General features: G+C 43.3%; 1 protein-coding gene across 3 annotated transcripts in view; it reads right to left on the bottom strand.

Annotated features, from left to right (window-relative positions):
• Window positions 1-2,214: 2,214 nt before the first annotated feature.
• The window catches only part of TULP3 (TUB like protein 3), a 35,766-nt gene continuing 22,580 nt past the window's right edge, over window positions 2,215-15,400 (bottom strand). For all 3 annotated transcript variants that reach the window (XM_064143436.1, XM_064143435.1, XM_064143437.1), the window contains exons 6-11: window positions 10,179-10,376; window positions 9,584-9,696; window positions 9,102-9,216; window positions 6,888-6,986; window positions 3,507-3,678; window positions 2,215-3,000 (exon numbers count right to left, since the gene is read on the bottom strand). In XM_064143436.1, the coding sequence (XP_063999506.1) occupies window positions 2,867-3,000; window positions 3,507-3,678; window positions 6,888-6,986; window positions 9,102-9,216; window positions 9,584-9,696; window positions 10,179-10,376 (831 nt within the window). In that variant the 3' untranslated portion in view covers window positions 2,215-2,866. The remainder of the gene's footprint in view (window positions 3,001-3,506; window positions 3,679-6,887; window positions 6,987-9,101; window positions 9,217-9,583; window positions 9,697-10,178; window positions 10,377-15,400) is intronic.

Here is a 15,400-nt window from a genome sequence, read left to right as displayed (position 1 = left end):
GTAATGTTTGAGCCCACCAAGTTACTACCTTTGCCTCAGATATTTTATGCTTCTGACTTTCTGAACCACTGCAGTTTGTTTATCATGTTTCAGTTGTCTCACTGAAGCCCAAAGAAAACAACAGATGAGGTAAAAACTAGCAAGAACTAAATTCAACATTCAAAAGACTTTTGTTATCTACTTTATCATTCGATCATGCACAATCTTGAGATGGACTATGACATGACATTAAGAAGAAAAGTATAGACAGTCACCATCAGATTATTTACCTTCTTCCATCCAACAGCTTCAGAATATTCTTATTTTGCATTTATGTCTTTATGTTTACAGAAGTTCCTGACCCATCTCTACAGTTGTTGTTAGCCTAATGCAAGGGAGAGATTACTCACAGGCACATGAAGATTCTCAGCTGTCACAAAATTCAAGGTAAGCATTTTTTTTGTTTGTGCAACTCAGTACTGCTCAAGCATACTGCACTACAATTACAAGCATACTGCATTACAATTCTACTTCTCTACATAGAAAGTTATGGAATCAATCTTGTTTATCAACTGACCACTCTCACAACAACATAGGTGCCCATCCTCGACATTGTGGCAAGTAGGTACTTGCAAGCGTAGGGAAAAAAAGACTGACACCACGCACCACAAAGAAAAAGAGCTGAAAGCAACAATAAAGATGAGACAAAACAATCAAGAAAGAAACTGAGGTAGTATCTAGTACAGGAGGAACAAAGAACACCCACAAGTGACAGTAAAACCCTACCCCAAAAGTAATTTCGAGTTAAGGCTTTTAATCAATATATAAATTAGTTTATTTTCATTTAGATGTAAAAGTTACAAATACAAGTAATGTAGAACAGCATCTGATAAAAAAAGCAGTGAATCTGTGTGTTTGCATAATTTGACGGAGACTCAGAGGCCCTGACCCTGCTATGACCATTTGATATCAACAAATAGATTGAACAGCCACTGCTGACTATTCCAAGAGAAAAAGCTGAGTAAAGGGGTGCTACTGGGGCCTTCTGAGCACTAAGAAAATCATCCTGATTTGGAAATTAGCATCCTACCTGCAGGCTATCCCAAACTTGCATAAGGCTGTTTCTTTCATGCAGTCCTAGTTAGAAACAATAATCTGTCAGGTAACAGACTTCTTTTTTTCTGGATGGGTAGAGGGAATGCAGAGCTATCAGCCAAGAACTCAGAAGAGCATAAGTGGAAAACACAGTCAGGTCTTGTCCCCAGCTTGACAAGCATGACATACATGAAGGCACACAAGAAATCCACAATTCATACCACTTTGCAGATGAGATCATTTCAAGACAAGGGCTCACCAGCTAATGCCAGAATAGACATCTGAGAGATACACAGACTGTTATTTTTGGTATCAATTCATAACTTAGAGAGTTCACACATGATTACCATGTTTTTTTCCCCTGGTGATATCAGAAAAAGATTTCACAAAGCTTCCCTGTTTTTACCACTGCAGGCTTGAGAGATCAGAAGTACTTGAGAGCTTGAAACAGAGTTAGTCTGCTGACAGTATCCGAAGCAGGAGAACACCTTTTGTCTAAATAGGGGATGGAGTTACCCAGGATCATCATGAATATGCATGCCATGCATCAGACAAGATAGAGACTGCTCCTTTAGTACACCGCAGGCACATAACACTCTGAGTGTACATGGCACAGTGCCCACTCTAATCAAGGCCACATGAATCAAGCATTGTATGCTGTGACCTGCAGTCTCCATGTTGTATATCTATCACTAAAACTGGAATGCTGGAAGGACACAATGCAAAGCACCATGATAAATTTATTGGGTTTTTTGGTACACTTACTGGTACCAAAAAAGATGCCTTTGAAGACATCTCTCATATCCTTTGAGGTAATTTTAACCTGACTGTAAAAAGGAGTTATTATTATATAAGGTCTACTTTAATATGTCATGACTTGAGATAATCTCATGATAAAAAAAAAGTAATCAGTTGTTAACTTATTCCTAAGAAGTGAAAACATTACAAATATTTCTGATCATCTTACAGCCTGGATTCAATCAAGCAGAACACTACATTTCCGGAATAGTATTGTATGACGTTAGAATACTGCCCTCTGCCAAATTCAGTTGGATTCTACCCTCTATCCAGTCTCTTATCACACAGTTAACAGTACCAAAACCAGCAATGGATATAATGTCATGAACCAAAAAGGAAGCATTTAAGATTTGATTGTTCTTTATTTGTTAATAACACTGTCAAGGTATATTAGGAATAGTGAAAGGGAACTGGACTTAACAGAGAATGATTCCACAGAGTAAAGGTGTTTTATCAGAACAAATTTCTCATTCCAGCTCTGTATTTGTTGAACATTAACCAAATCCTTCCATGTACAACCGCTATTACAGCAAAATGCTACACAGGGCAAAAGTGAACTCATGCTAGTAACTCTTCTCTGTTTTTTTCTGAAGTAATCTGATGGGAAAATCCATCCCAGCAGCATGATCTCTAGGGGCACTGCCAAGGTTCCATGGTATATGAACACTAAACTACTATTTTTCTAATCCTAGCTGCAAGAGGTTCCAATTAGTAGGCTAAATTCATTAGATTCTGAAAGCAGAATCAACATCAATGACAAAAATATCACCCATATTTATTGTTCTTCCACAATGTATACAGAAACTGCTCAGTCTTGGAGACAGTCTCCCAAGATGGGTCTACTGTCTTCTGAAGCCTGCTCTTTGCTTTCCAAATCTGCAGAAATCTGCAGTCCAGTCCCCTTCCATCCCGATGTGCTTTTCATTACTCCACCTGGAACTCTTGCAAAAAGATGCAGGCATGAGAATGAGTTCCATGTTTCAAATCTCATTTCTCATTCACAGGCCAATTTACTATCAAAGCTGGACAGTCCAATAGCAAAGGCCTGAAGAGCACAGAGAGGGTAATTATAGTCCAAAGTAAACACATCTTCCGCTACACGGCCAAACTGCATCACAATGTAGTCAGCTGGGAAGACAAAAAACAAAGACTCAGAGAGAAAGAAGTTTCAGTCAAGTCACCTCCCCCATCCAACCAAGTACAGAAGAACTCCTGGAAGTCCCCAGATAAAGCATACATTTAAAAAAAAAACAAGTGGATGTATTCATCCTTTCTCACCACAACGACCTTGGAATCTGTTCTTTGCAGTATAATTCTTGAGATTACTTCTCAGAAATAAAGCTCAAACCACTCTTTTGCTGGGCTAAAGGTGCTGTATGCATTCTTATTTCCCTTCAAGAAGCTTGCATTTGCCCCCTTTGCTGCATCTACAGACAGCAATTACTGCACCGACCCCAGAAAAACACCTTATGGAATTCTCTTGACAACTGAAAAGTTCCCAGTAATCCTAAAATAAATCCTGCAATCCACTCTCCCTTTTTCAAGAAGAATGTCCCTTATTCAGTCCCAAATTTCATAAAACATGAGCTCTCCCTGTCCAAATAAGCCCCATGTGCTCTCCACCAGACTCTTACGGTCACTGTCATGGACAATCTGGAAGTTCTTCACTGAGGCCTGAGTAACTCTCCCATGGAAGTTCAAAACATAGGATTGAGTATCATCATTCCAGACTGGAGCCTTGTTGTGCAACTCAATGAGGTTTTCCAAATTTTTGTTTTGCCATTTTGACAGCAGACTCTCATGTTCCTGTTCAGAAGAAAGAGATACATTTATCAAGTTTGTCATGACTTTGCTTTGAACACTGGTGTGCTCGGACACTTGAAGGTCATTCGCTGGTTAATGAAACACAGTAACAGCATTTCAAGTCGGTCTCCATCAAAGTTTCTTTCAAGTACCAGAAAGATACCTTCACGTACTCTCAGTTCAATCATCATATTTCCACCCAAAGAAGAAAAAGAGTGAGAGGGAAGGAAGTGTGTGTGAAGGAAAGGGGGAAATTCACAGGCCACAGATGACTGTCATCCTGCTAACAGGAACCTTTTCTGAGTCTCATAAGCTTTTCTCTGATTCTGCTGCATTCAACACTCATTTCTAACATTCTAAAATTCAAAACAACAGTAAATAATTTACAGTTAGCTGCACAGTGCCAGGCCCTGGAATGGCTGTAGTGGTCTGTAAGTACACCTGAAGTAGGTTAATCATGATCCTATTGGGTCTAATAAGTAATGCACAATATGAAAACCAGATAGAAATAAAACCAAAATTATACAAAAACGAGGTAAAAAGCACGTTAAATCTGACAAACAGAATGAATTACAAGGAACCACAAATAGCAGGGAATGAAACAAAAAGGCCGGGACCAGAAAGTGGTGGTGAATGGTGCCACATCCAATTGGCAGCTGTCACTAATGGTGTGCCCCAGGGATCAGTCTAGGGCTCAGTCCTGATCAATGTCTTTATTGATGATCTGGACCAGGGGATTGAGTCCAGCATCAGTAAGTTTGCAGATGACACCAAGCTAGGAGCAGGTGTGGATCTTTTGGAGGGTAGGAGAGCCCTGCAGAGGGACCTGAACAGGCTGGATGGGTGGGCAGAGGCCAATGGGATGAGATTTAACAAGGATAAGTGCAGGGTTCTGCACTTTGGCCACAACAACCCCAAGCAGCACTACAGGCTGGGGACAGAGTGGTTGGAGAACAGCCAGGCAGAAAGGGACCTGGGGGTGCTGGTAGATGGAAGATCCAAAGGCATCATGGCCTGGCTCAAGAACAGTGTGGCCAGTAGGACAAGGGAAGTTATTCTTCCCCTATACTCAGCACTGGTCAGGCCACACCTTGAGTACTGCGTCCAGTTCTGGGCTCCTCAATTCAAGAGAGATGTTGAAATATTGAAACGTGTCCAGAGAAGGGTGACAAAGCTGGTGAGAGGCCTGGAGCACAGCCTGGTGAGGAGAGGCTGAGGGAGCTGGGGGTGTGCAGCCTGGAGAAGAGGAGGCTCAGGGCAGAGCTCAGTGCTACCTACAACTACCTGAAGGGAGGCTGTAGCCAGGTGGGGTTGGTCTCTTCTCCCAGGCAACCAGCAACAGGACAAGGAGACACAGTCTCAAGTTGTGCCGGGGGAAGTCTAGGCTGGATGTTAGGAGGAAGTTCTTCACAGAGGAAGTGATTGGCATTGGAATGGGCTGTCCAGGAGGTGGTGGAGTCACTGTCCCTGGAGGTGTTGAAGCAAAGCCTGGATGAGGCACTTAGTGCCATGGTCTAGTTGACTGGACAGGGCTGGGTGCTAGGTTGAACTGGATGATCTTGGAGGTCTCTTTCAACCCTGTTTATTCTATGATTCTATTAAATGACATATGATTTATTTTTTCAAGTTCTGCAACAAATCTAAACTGAAATAATATATGCTAAGAAAAAAAGAACCCAAACTGAAGTTATTTAATAGGAAAAAAAATCAGAAAGCAAGCTGTTGCGGAGGTCTGGCTGACATGGCTAAAGGTGGAACTGGTTTAGTATTGTATACAAACGCACTAGTGGATTTTTTGAAGATAAATAGTACTTCATGTTTAGTTTAAACTATTTACTATATCTTTATTTTTACCTCTGTTTACTTTTTTAAAAAAATGCAAAAACAAATTTGAAAACTGGCACCAAAGTGCAATTAGATGCAATTTTTCCTTCTTTAAAGTGGGGGCAATAATGCTTAATTGCAGGCATCACACTAGAGAGGACAAAATCTGAATCAAACCCCTACAGTGACAGCTTTGGCAGCTTCGTAGAAGAGCTTTATGTTTCAGCCTTGTGCTAGTTTGATCCTAGCTGGGATGTTCTAGTGAGAGGAATTAGATGATAGGCAGTGAATGGACACAATGGTGATGCCTTCTGCACTCATAGGCTTGCTGAGATGTATAAGAACAAGAACACAAAAGTAAATAACAGAGTTGCTCTCTGGCTCTGGCTGCATGCACTTCTCTCTCTCTCTAACCTGCTGTCTGCATCCTAATGCCCCTGGCCAATTCTCCAAACTCACCTTGAACATAAGGCAAAGTCTGGGATAAGGTAGAGGGGTGCAGGGGAGGTGGAAGGGTGGTTGTGAGCCTCTCCTGGGGACTCTGGTTTCTGGGAGGGCTGTTGTGTTTCTGTATTACTTTTTAACTTGTCTGTGTCTGTCTATAGCTGTATAGATTGTAAATACCTGCTTGTGTATTGTGCTAAGATGTAAATATAAAGCTTCATTCTTTAATTTCCAGCTCGGCTGAGTCTAGTCTGGGTGATTTTCACGAGAGTCGGGGGGCAAGTAACACCCAAACCATCATAAGCCTTGTCCACAGTCAGTTTCTTTATCTGCTAGCAAAGAATTTGGGAAAATACAGGAGAAAAATAAAGGCAGTGCCATGATTATCAATAAGGGAGATGGCAATACAAACTGAAGGATAATGAATAAATGGCCACCTGTAGATAAAATTTTCCTACCTGTTCACAAAACTAAACCTCTTTTTGAGGCTCTCATGATTCTGAATTTCCACTCTTGAAGGTTTGTTTTCTCTGACCTCAACAAATGCACTCTTGTCCTACCCATACCTACTCACAACATAACTGCAAATACCATTTTCTAGCCTAAAACACTGACTATGTCTTTCATTTGCAGCTATCTCTACAGCCTTTTAGTCTTAAAAAAATTCATCATACATATTCATGTGTCTTCAGGTACAGTTCAATAAGCTTTGAGCTAGAACACTCCCTATATGTATGAGAAATCCTCACCAAAGTCACTGCAAACCACCATCCTTCTTCTCATCCTATGTTTTCCTTAAAGGATTTTCTATCATTCTGACAAAGAGACTTAGAACATTCTGATCAAAAATGTGTTTACTCTCTTGCCACTACATCAAAATATCTTTATCTATTAATGGTAACTTCTTCCTCCATTCTGATACACAATCAAACTCTGCAACTTACATTTCGTGGACGGATTGGAATTCGCTTATGATTCATGTTCATTCCTGGAATGATCACAGACATTTTTCTGGGGCCCTTGAATCCTAACACGTTGGTTTCCTGAAAAGACAAGGAAAGACATTATTTTCAGTAAGTTAAATACTCCTTCTCAAAGAACACAAGACAGCAAAACTGAAGTTGAATCCATGCTTATGTTGTTCTTTTTGAGATTTGTTATCTACAGATGTAGTAGCAGTTATCTCCCTGCAACTGTGTTTATGGGCTGAGAATAGCTTTCTCTCCTACTTCAAGAACTGCATAAAAAACCCTTCCATAGTAGAAGCTTAAAGCACATCTGATACATGCTCTATTTATAATTAAATCAGACAAATGCCATTTTTGCATCTGAAGCATGAACATGCTAAAATCTTGCTAGTGAACACAACTGAAGTATTATAAAAGGCAAGTATCTTTGACCTGAGCCTATGTTATCTATGTATCATAGAATCCATTTGAAAAGACCTTTAAGACCACTGAGTCCAACTCTGCTATATCCATCAGCACCACATCTCTGCATCTTTTAAACAATGCCATGGATGGGGATTCAGTCACCTCACTGTGGAGCCTCTTCCAGTGTCTGAGAAACCATTCAGCCAAGAAGTTTCTTCTCATATCCAATCTAAACCTTCCCTGATGCCACTTGAGGCCATGTCCTTTGGTTATAGTTTAGGCTAAAGCATTCCTAAAGAAGAATGTCATTCATTCTTCAAGTGCCATTAATTGCATACCTACAATTATATCTCAAATCATGCTCTTTTATGAAAGAGCAGACCCAGAAGGCAAAGCATTCAGCATGTGTTGAATCTTCAGTCTTAAGACAAGCACATTTTTTCTAGGGTGCTGTAAGATACTGCTCCAAGCAGATTGAATATAATTAGCACCAAAAAAGTCTTGGTGTTCTCATACCATCCCCTTAAAGACAACCAAAATTCAAGTACCCACTTAAAAGTGTTTGGTGACAATGTCAGTGACTACCTTTAAAATTCCCCAAAACAGATTAAAAAGTCAAGATCTTTTAGAAGTAGTGAATTGATTGACAGAAGTCATACAGCTTCTCCTACCATGCCAGTACATTTTGTAGACATTGGCCTAACAAAGGCCTTTGGAGTTGCAAGCTTTATTATTTCACTTCAGAAAACCTAGAGGTGTGTTATGAGGGTACTGACTGCATTCATATCTAAACTTTATCAACTTCTTGTAGCTAAAAGTTCAGAAATCTGAAAAGCTGACTTTATATTATCTGATGTATTCATGTGAACACCTTGCTGTGTATAGTTAGGTAGGGAATTGAAAAACACTGTATACAAAGAAGATAGTCATTGATACTTGTCTAAACAGGCCAGTACTGCAATTATTGCATCATTTTTTTTCCCCTGAGAACCATTAAGATCAACAGCAAAAAAATGAAGATGATGATCTAGTAGGCTAACATACCTTTACATTTCTCCTGCTGCATATGTGATAAAAGTAAAAATTCCTCCCCTTGACTGGTCATTGTTTTGTAAAAAGCTCAAATTTTACTCAAACTTTAGGACTGGAATATGAAACAATGTTATTGTAAGAACCATCACATACATCTGGAGCATCCATCAAGTGCCTCCTCACTCTGAAGCCTAGACCAAGGTGATCCTCAAGACCAGAACAAGAAAACATCTCTAGGACAGAGCTAGCAAATCACAATTTCCCCCAGAACCATATCCTTACCAGCAACAAGCTGCCACTGCAATAATGCCTCCTTCCTACCTACCAAAATGCCTTTGTTTCTACAAGAAGTAACTCTGCTTTGCAGTGTACTCCTTATGAGTCCACCAGATAGCAGCTGGGCAAGAGGCAGTTCAGCCTGTAGATGGCTCAGATATGCTGACTGGCCACACATCAAATAATAAGCCAGGTGAGAAGGTCACCAGGATGTTAGTTTAGATCTCTCTCCCTCCCCTGCATTGATTATTTTTCCATTGAACTTGCAAGAATTTTTTTGAGGCCTCTGATCTTTGTTGTACCTGGTTGAAATTGGTCAGCTGGTTCCAAAGCTAAGTGTCAGAGGCTGCAATGCAGCATGATTTGGTTAAGCCCTCCTTCCTTGGTACCCAGTCAACAACAACAACCACCAAACAAAACCCCAAAATAACCCAAACCAAAGTGAGGGCTGCCTAGAAGGGGAAAGGCACTACTTACGTAACAAACAGCTGCAAGCTCTTGTCTGGTATGAGCCTTTTCCACCAGACTTTGTGCCTTGACTGGGCTAACTCCACGGTCATAGACTGTAAATTTAGTTCCCATGAGATTTGATCTAATGTCAAGTCAAGGAAAAGACAGAGAAGGAGAGGCATCAGTGAAACAGATTTGTCATACTCTGAGAGTATTGTATCGCACCATGTAAACACATCTCCTACCAAGTGAATGTTTCTACTGCCAGGTCAGTAAGGAGCTTCTGTGAAGTGCCCATTGTGAACTAAGCCTGTAACCTATCCTGGAAAAGCAGCAAGCCAGAGTTCCTTTTCTGAGTGATAACCAATCCAGTTGAATACAGAATACATTAGCAGGACAATGCAAGTTCATTACTTCTGAATTAAGACCAGATTTCTATTCACAAAGTCAACTCAACTAAAATGAAAATCTGGTCTCTCCTGTTCATAGTTTTCACCTCTGATTCTCACCTGAGTTTTCCAATGAAACTCTCCCCTTCCCGGGATAAATCTGTTGGGTCAACTGATATGAGGTAATTGGATGTTTTGCTCTTTTTTCGTTTTCTCCCTGCAAGAAGAAATGTCTGGAAACACAATACTTCCATCAAGAGTTGAGCTGTGTAAGAATGCAGCAACCTTGCTAAGCATGGCTTTACAAACTGTTCTCTCTCCACTTCCCACATTCATTTCCCTTTTTGTTCTGTGCTATCATTACTGCCTCTGCAATTTTGATCTCCTCAAGTTCACATCCTGAAATCCTATTCCTCCAATTAGCTCACTTGGCAGTCTAGATTTAATAACTATCTTTTCTAGTCCTCTCCCCTTTTCTCGTGGAGCAGCTGTCTCCTTGCTCTTTATCTTTCACATTTTCCTATTTTTAATGCAATCTTTCATTCTATCACAGGTTTTTCTTTCTTTAGTGCCTTGGCCAAATGCAATCTGTCCTCATCTGCATGCTGGCTTTCCTCAGCTTCTGGTTTCTTAAGATAAATTCTCCCTTACATTAAAGCTATTCTGGCTTTAGTGAGAATACAATAGCCAAAACACTGAGTGCTGCTTCCAATACCTTTCTGCTGTCATCCCTTTCCAGATGCATGTAATAAGTAGGGAAGAGGCCTCGATCCATTCCCTTTTTATCTCTAGTGATTCGACACTTGACTGTTATACCACGAGGTGCTGGGCGGAGTGCAAAATCCTCCAAGTTATCTACTTCTCCCAGTTCTGTATCTGCCTGAAGGGATGGACTGCAGGAAGCACCTGTTTCCTGTGGGAAGAACCATCATATTAATTAATTACAATCAGATCAGAGGCTCTGGTATTCCACAAGAAAAGAAAGACCTTTTGAAACAGAAGATCTCATGTCTCAAGAAGATATTTGAGAAAGGGAAGATAAATGAGAGATCACCTGTGCTTCTCTGAACAAAGTGGCTAAAGACTTTTACTCTGAGGAAAGACTGGGCCCCCAGGAGGAGGAGAGAAAAAGTGGCCATTAGTCAGAGGTAAGTGAATTTCCAGGAAGTGGAAAATAGACTATTTGAGTGTCTCATCCTAATCAAGGAACATCTCTACTTTCAGAACTTCAAACACACTGTGGGAAATAAGGCAGCAAGATCACAGAATCAAGAATCATAGGATGCCTCAGGTTGGAAGGCATCCTTCAAGGTTCTCTTGTCCAAACTCCCTCAGTGAGCAGGCATCTTGAGTATTGCATTCAGTTTTGGGGTCCTCAGTTGAAGAGGGACAGGGATCTGCTGGAGAAGGTCCAGTGGATGGCTACAAGGATGACTAGGGGACTGGAGCACTGCCTGATGAGGAGAAGCTGAGGCACCTGGGGCTTTTTAGTCTGCAAAAGAGAAGACTGAGAGGGGATTTAATAAATGTATAGAGTTTGCCTTCTGGGCTGCAATTGCACATTGCTGTCGCATGTCCAGCTTCTCATCCACCAGCATACCCAAGTCCTTCTCTGCAGGGCTATTCTCAATCTCATCATCCCCCAGCCTGTATTGGTACTGAGGATTGTCCCTAGCCAGACACAGGACCTTGCACTTCACCTTATTGAACCTCGTAAGGTTCACCTGAGCCCACTTCTCCAGCCTAAGTCCCCCTGGATGCCATCCCATCCCTCAGTCTTGTAAGCTGCACCAGTCAGCTTGGTATCAGCAACAAAATTACTGCAGGTGCACTGCATCTCCCTGTCTGTGTCATCAATGCAGATATTGATGCAGAGGTGTGTACTGGTCTCAGTATACACCTCTGAGGGAAACCACTTGCCACTTGTCTCCATCTGGACATCAAGTCATTGACTATAACCCTCTGGATGCAATCATCCAACCAATTCCTTATCCACTGAACAATCCACCCACTGTGTTAAAGGCTTTACAGAAATCCAGACAGATGCTATCCATTGGTTTCCACTCATTCACAGATGTAGTCACTTCACTGTAGAAAATCATCAGATTGATCAGGCAGGACTTGCTCTTGCTGAAGCCATGCTAGCTGTCTCAAATCACTTCCCAGTCCTCCGTGTGCTTTAGCATAGTTTCTAAGATGATCTATTCCAGCAGTCCTGGCTCACCAGAGAGGTCCCAGGAGACTGGAAACTGGCCAACGTGATCCCCATCCACAAGAAGGGTCGGATGGAGGAACCCAGGAACTACAGACCTGTCAGCCTGACCTCAGTGCCAGGGAAACTGATGGAGCAGGTTATCATGGGGGCAAGAACTGCGCACCTGAGGGATGGCAAAGGGCTCAGGTCCAGCCAACATGGGTTTAGGAAGGGCAGATCCTGCCTCTCCAACCTGATCTCCTTCTATGATCAGGTGACCCACTTGGTGGATGTGGGGAGGCCTGTGCATGTGGTCTTTCTGGACTTCAGCAAGGCCTTTGACACTGTCCCCCACAGCAAACTGCTGGCTAAGCTGTCAGCCTACAGCTTGGATGGCAACACTCTGTGCTGGGTTAGGAACTGGCTGGAGGGCCGAGCCCAGAGAGTGGTGGTGAATGGTGCCACATCCAGCTGGCGGCTGTCACTAGTGGTGTCCCTCAGGGATCTGTGCTGGGCCCCATCCTCTTTAACATCTTCATAGATGATCTGGATGAGGGCATCGAGTCAGTCATCAGCAAGTCTGCACCTGACACTAAGCTGGGGGCAGATGTGACTGGGTTGGAGGGCAGCTTGACTGCCTGCACAGATGGGCAGAGTCCAATGGGATGGGGTTCAATAGCTCCAAGTGCAGGGTGCTGCACTTTGGCCACAACAACCCCATGCAGAGATACAGGCTGGGGTCGGAGTGGCTGAGAGCAGCCAGACAGAGAGGGATCTGGGGGTGCTGATTGATACCCACCTGAACATGAGCCAGCAGTGTGCCCAGGTGGCCAAGAAAGCCAGTGGCATCCTGGCCTGCATCAGGAATGGTGTGGTCAGCAGGAGCAGGGAGGTCATTCTGCCTCTGTACTCTGCACTGGTTAGACCACACCTTGAGTACTGTGTTCAGTTCTGGGCCCCCCAGTTTAGAAGGGACATCGAGATGCTTGAGTGTGTCCAGAGAAGGGCAACAAGGCTCGTGAGAGGCCTTGAGCACAAGCCCTACGAGGAGAGGCTGAGGGAGCTGGGCTTGTTTAGCCTGGAGAAGAGGAGGCTCAGGGGTGACCTTATTGCTGTCTACAACTAACTGAGGGGTGGTTGTGGCCAGGAGAAGGTTGCTGTCTTCTCTCAGGTGGCCATCGCCAGAACGAGAGGACACAGCCTCAGGCTGTGCCAGGGGAGATTTAGGCTGGAGGTGAGGAGAAAGTTTTTCACTGAGAGAGTCATTGGACACTGGAATGGGCTGCCTGGGGAGGTGGTGGAGTCGCCGTCCCTGGAGCTGTTCAAGGCAAGATTGGACGTGGCACTTGGTGCCATGGTCTAGCCTTGAGCTCTGTGGTAAAGGGTTGGACTTGATGATCTGTGAGGTCTCTTCCAACCCTGATGATACTGTGATACTGTGTGATGCTATGATGATCTCCCCCTGCACAGAGGTGAGGCCAACAGTTTAGTAATTTCCAGGGTTCTCTTTTCTACCGTTTCTATAAAATGGGCACAATGTTTCCCTTCTTCCAGTCATCAGGGACTTCACCTGACTGCTATGACTTTTCAAATATCACGGAGGGCGGCTTTGTGACTGCATCAGCCAATTCCTTCAGGACTCTTGAGATGCATCTCATCAAGCCCACAGACTCAGGTATATTTGAAATCCCAGGTGTTCCTGAACCTCCTCTTCCCTTACAGTGGGAGGGACTTCACTCCTGTGTTTCTCATTTAGTGATTTCTCATCTAGATCAAATTGGGAGGGTTGAACAGTGAGGTAGCTAGTGAAGATGGAGGCAAATAAGTTATTGAGTATGTCAACCTTCTCCTCATCTGTTGACATTAGCTCTCCATTCTTCCTCATCAGGAGGTATGCTTTCTTTAACCTTCCTTTGCTGATTGATGTAGCTGTAGAAAGGCAAGTTCAGCTCCAGCTGTGTCCTGGCCTTCCTGACCTCCTGTAAAACTGGTCAGTGTTCCTATACTCCTCCCAGGTTACCTGTCCCTGCTTCCACTATCTGTGCAGTTCCCTCTTGCTTTTTATTTTGACCTGCAGGTTGTGATTCAGCCATGTCAGTCTCTTTCCTTCCTTGCTTGATGTCATACACTTGGGGACTGAGAACTCTTGCACTCCATGGAAAACAACCTTAAATGTCTGTCATATGTAGGGTGCTCCAAACTCCCTTCCCCTTGCTACCATCTGCAGAGGTTTGAAGGGGGGAACACAAAGGTGTGAAATTCCTTTCTCCTTCAACGGGGAAGGGTCAAAGGCCTTTTCCTCCCAGCAGCAGCTGAAGTCCCACCCACGTACTCAGTCTTAGAAAAGCCCGCACTGGGATTTGGAATTGGGATTGGCTGGATTCTTCGTGTCCAATATGTATTGGCACTGGACACATTGTCCAGGGAAGATTTTAAATAGAGTGACCAGAAAGCAGGCACAGATCCATTTAGATCCGTTTGGGAGATTTGCCTGCAGCACCTGGGCCCAGCTTCTCCTCAGACAGGCATACCCTGGCTTCCTGTTCCCTAACCTCAAGCTGGAAGAACCCTGCCTCTGCTCTAAACTGCTGCTGCTCACTGAGACATGCCAGCAGTGCGGTTTTCCCTGTGCTGCTAAGGCAGTGCCGCTTCATGAGATCTGCACCGTGGAAGCTGCGTCTGGAGACACTTTACCTTCGGTGTGTTCCGTTCTCATTGGATTTATGCTATGTGGCTCATAGATTATAAATTTCCAGTTTCCAGAAGCTGCTGCAAAGGAGATCCAGGGACCACCGCCAAATTCCTACTCCGCCCTCATAAATCCAGCACTCTCAGCTTTTCCCTAGGGCTCTGGTTCACCTTTGATTTCTAAGTGGGGTAAAGCTATTTTGTGGCTTAGCCTTTTCCATTTTCTCAATTCTTTAAAAATTATAAAAATTGCCCATAAGCACCCCTGTGAAAATTCCAAACCGAATTAGAACTTGTAGATAAGATTTAACTAGTTCTGGATATAGTTTTGGGCCAGGGCTTTCAAGAAAAATAAAAATAACTATATTTTCATAATTCCTGCCTCATCAAATTATTTCCCAATCAAATCACAGCTCTGTTCTTCTCCCCTGTCCCTAAGGACCATTTCCCAGAGGGTCCTACTGACTAACTCCTTGAAGAGGTTTCAATCCTAAAATTCAGCATCCTGACTATACTCCTAGCCTGTCCCATGTACCTTCAGACTGTGAGCTCTACCAGTGTGTGATTGCTGCAGTCCAGGATGAAGAAGAGCTGGAGTGATGGATGGTGTAAGTAAGATGGGTTGGGATTGTTGTGATCGAAACAAGCATGGAGTTTGTTGCTTCAGGACAAAACAAGAAATTGAGTAAGCTGAGAGGGGAACCATTCCAGATAAATGGTCGAAGAACCTTAGAAAAATGTGTACAGTGAGAATGAAAGTTATAGAACCATAGAATCAACCAGGTTGGAAGAGACCTCCAACATCATCCAGTCCAACCTATCCCCCAGCCCTAGCCAGTCAACTAGACCAAGGCACTAAGTGCCTCATCCAGGCTTTTCTTGAACACCTCCAGGGACAGTGCCTCCACCACCTCCCTGGGCAGCCCATTCCATTGCCAATCACTCTCTCTGTGAAGAACTTCCTCCTAACATCCAGCCTATACTTTCCCCAGCACAACTTGAGACTGTCCCCCCATGTTCTGTTGCTGGTTGCCTGGGAGAAGAGGCCACTCCCC

This window comes from Pogoniulus pusillus, chromosome 5 (genome assembly GCF_015220805.1).
Source record: "Pogoniulus pusillus isolate bPogPus1 chromosome 5, bPogPus1.pri, whole genome shotgun sequence".
NCBI classification, from domain to species: Eukaryota; Metazoa; Chordata; class Aves; order Piciformes; family Lybiidae; genus Pogoniulus; species Pogoniulus pusillus.
This window is presented reverse-complemented; position numbering and strand designations above follow the sequence as displayed.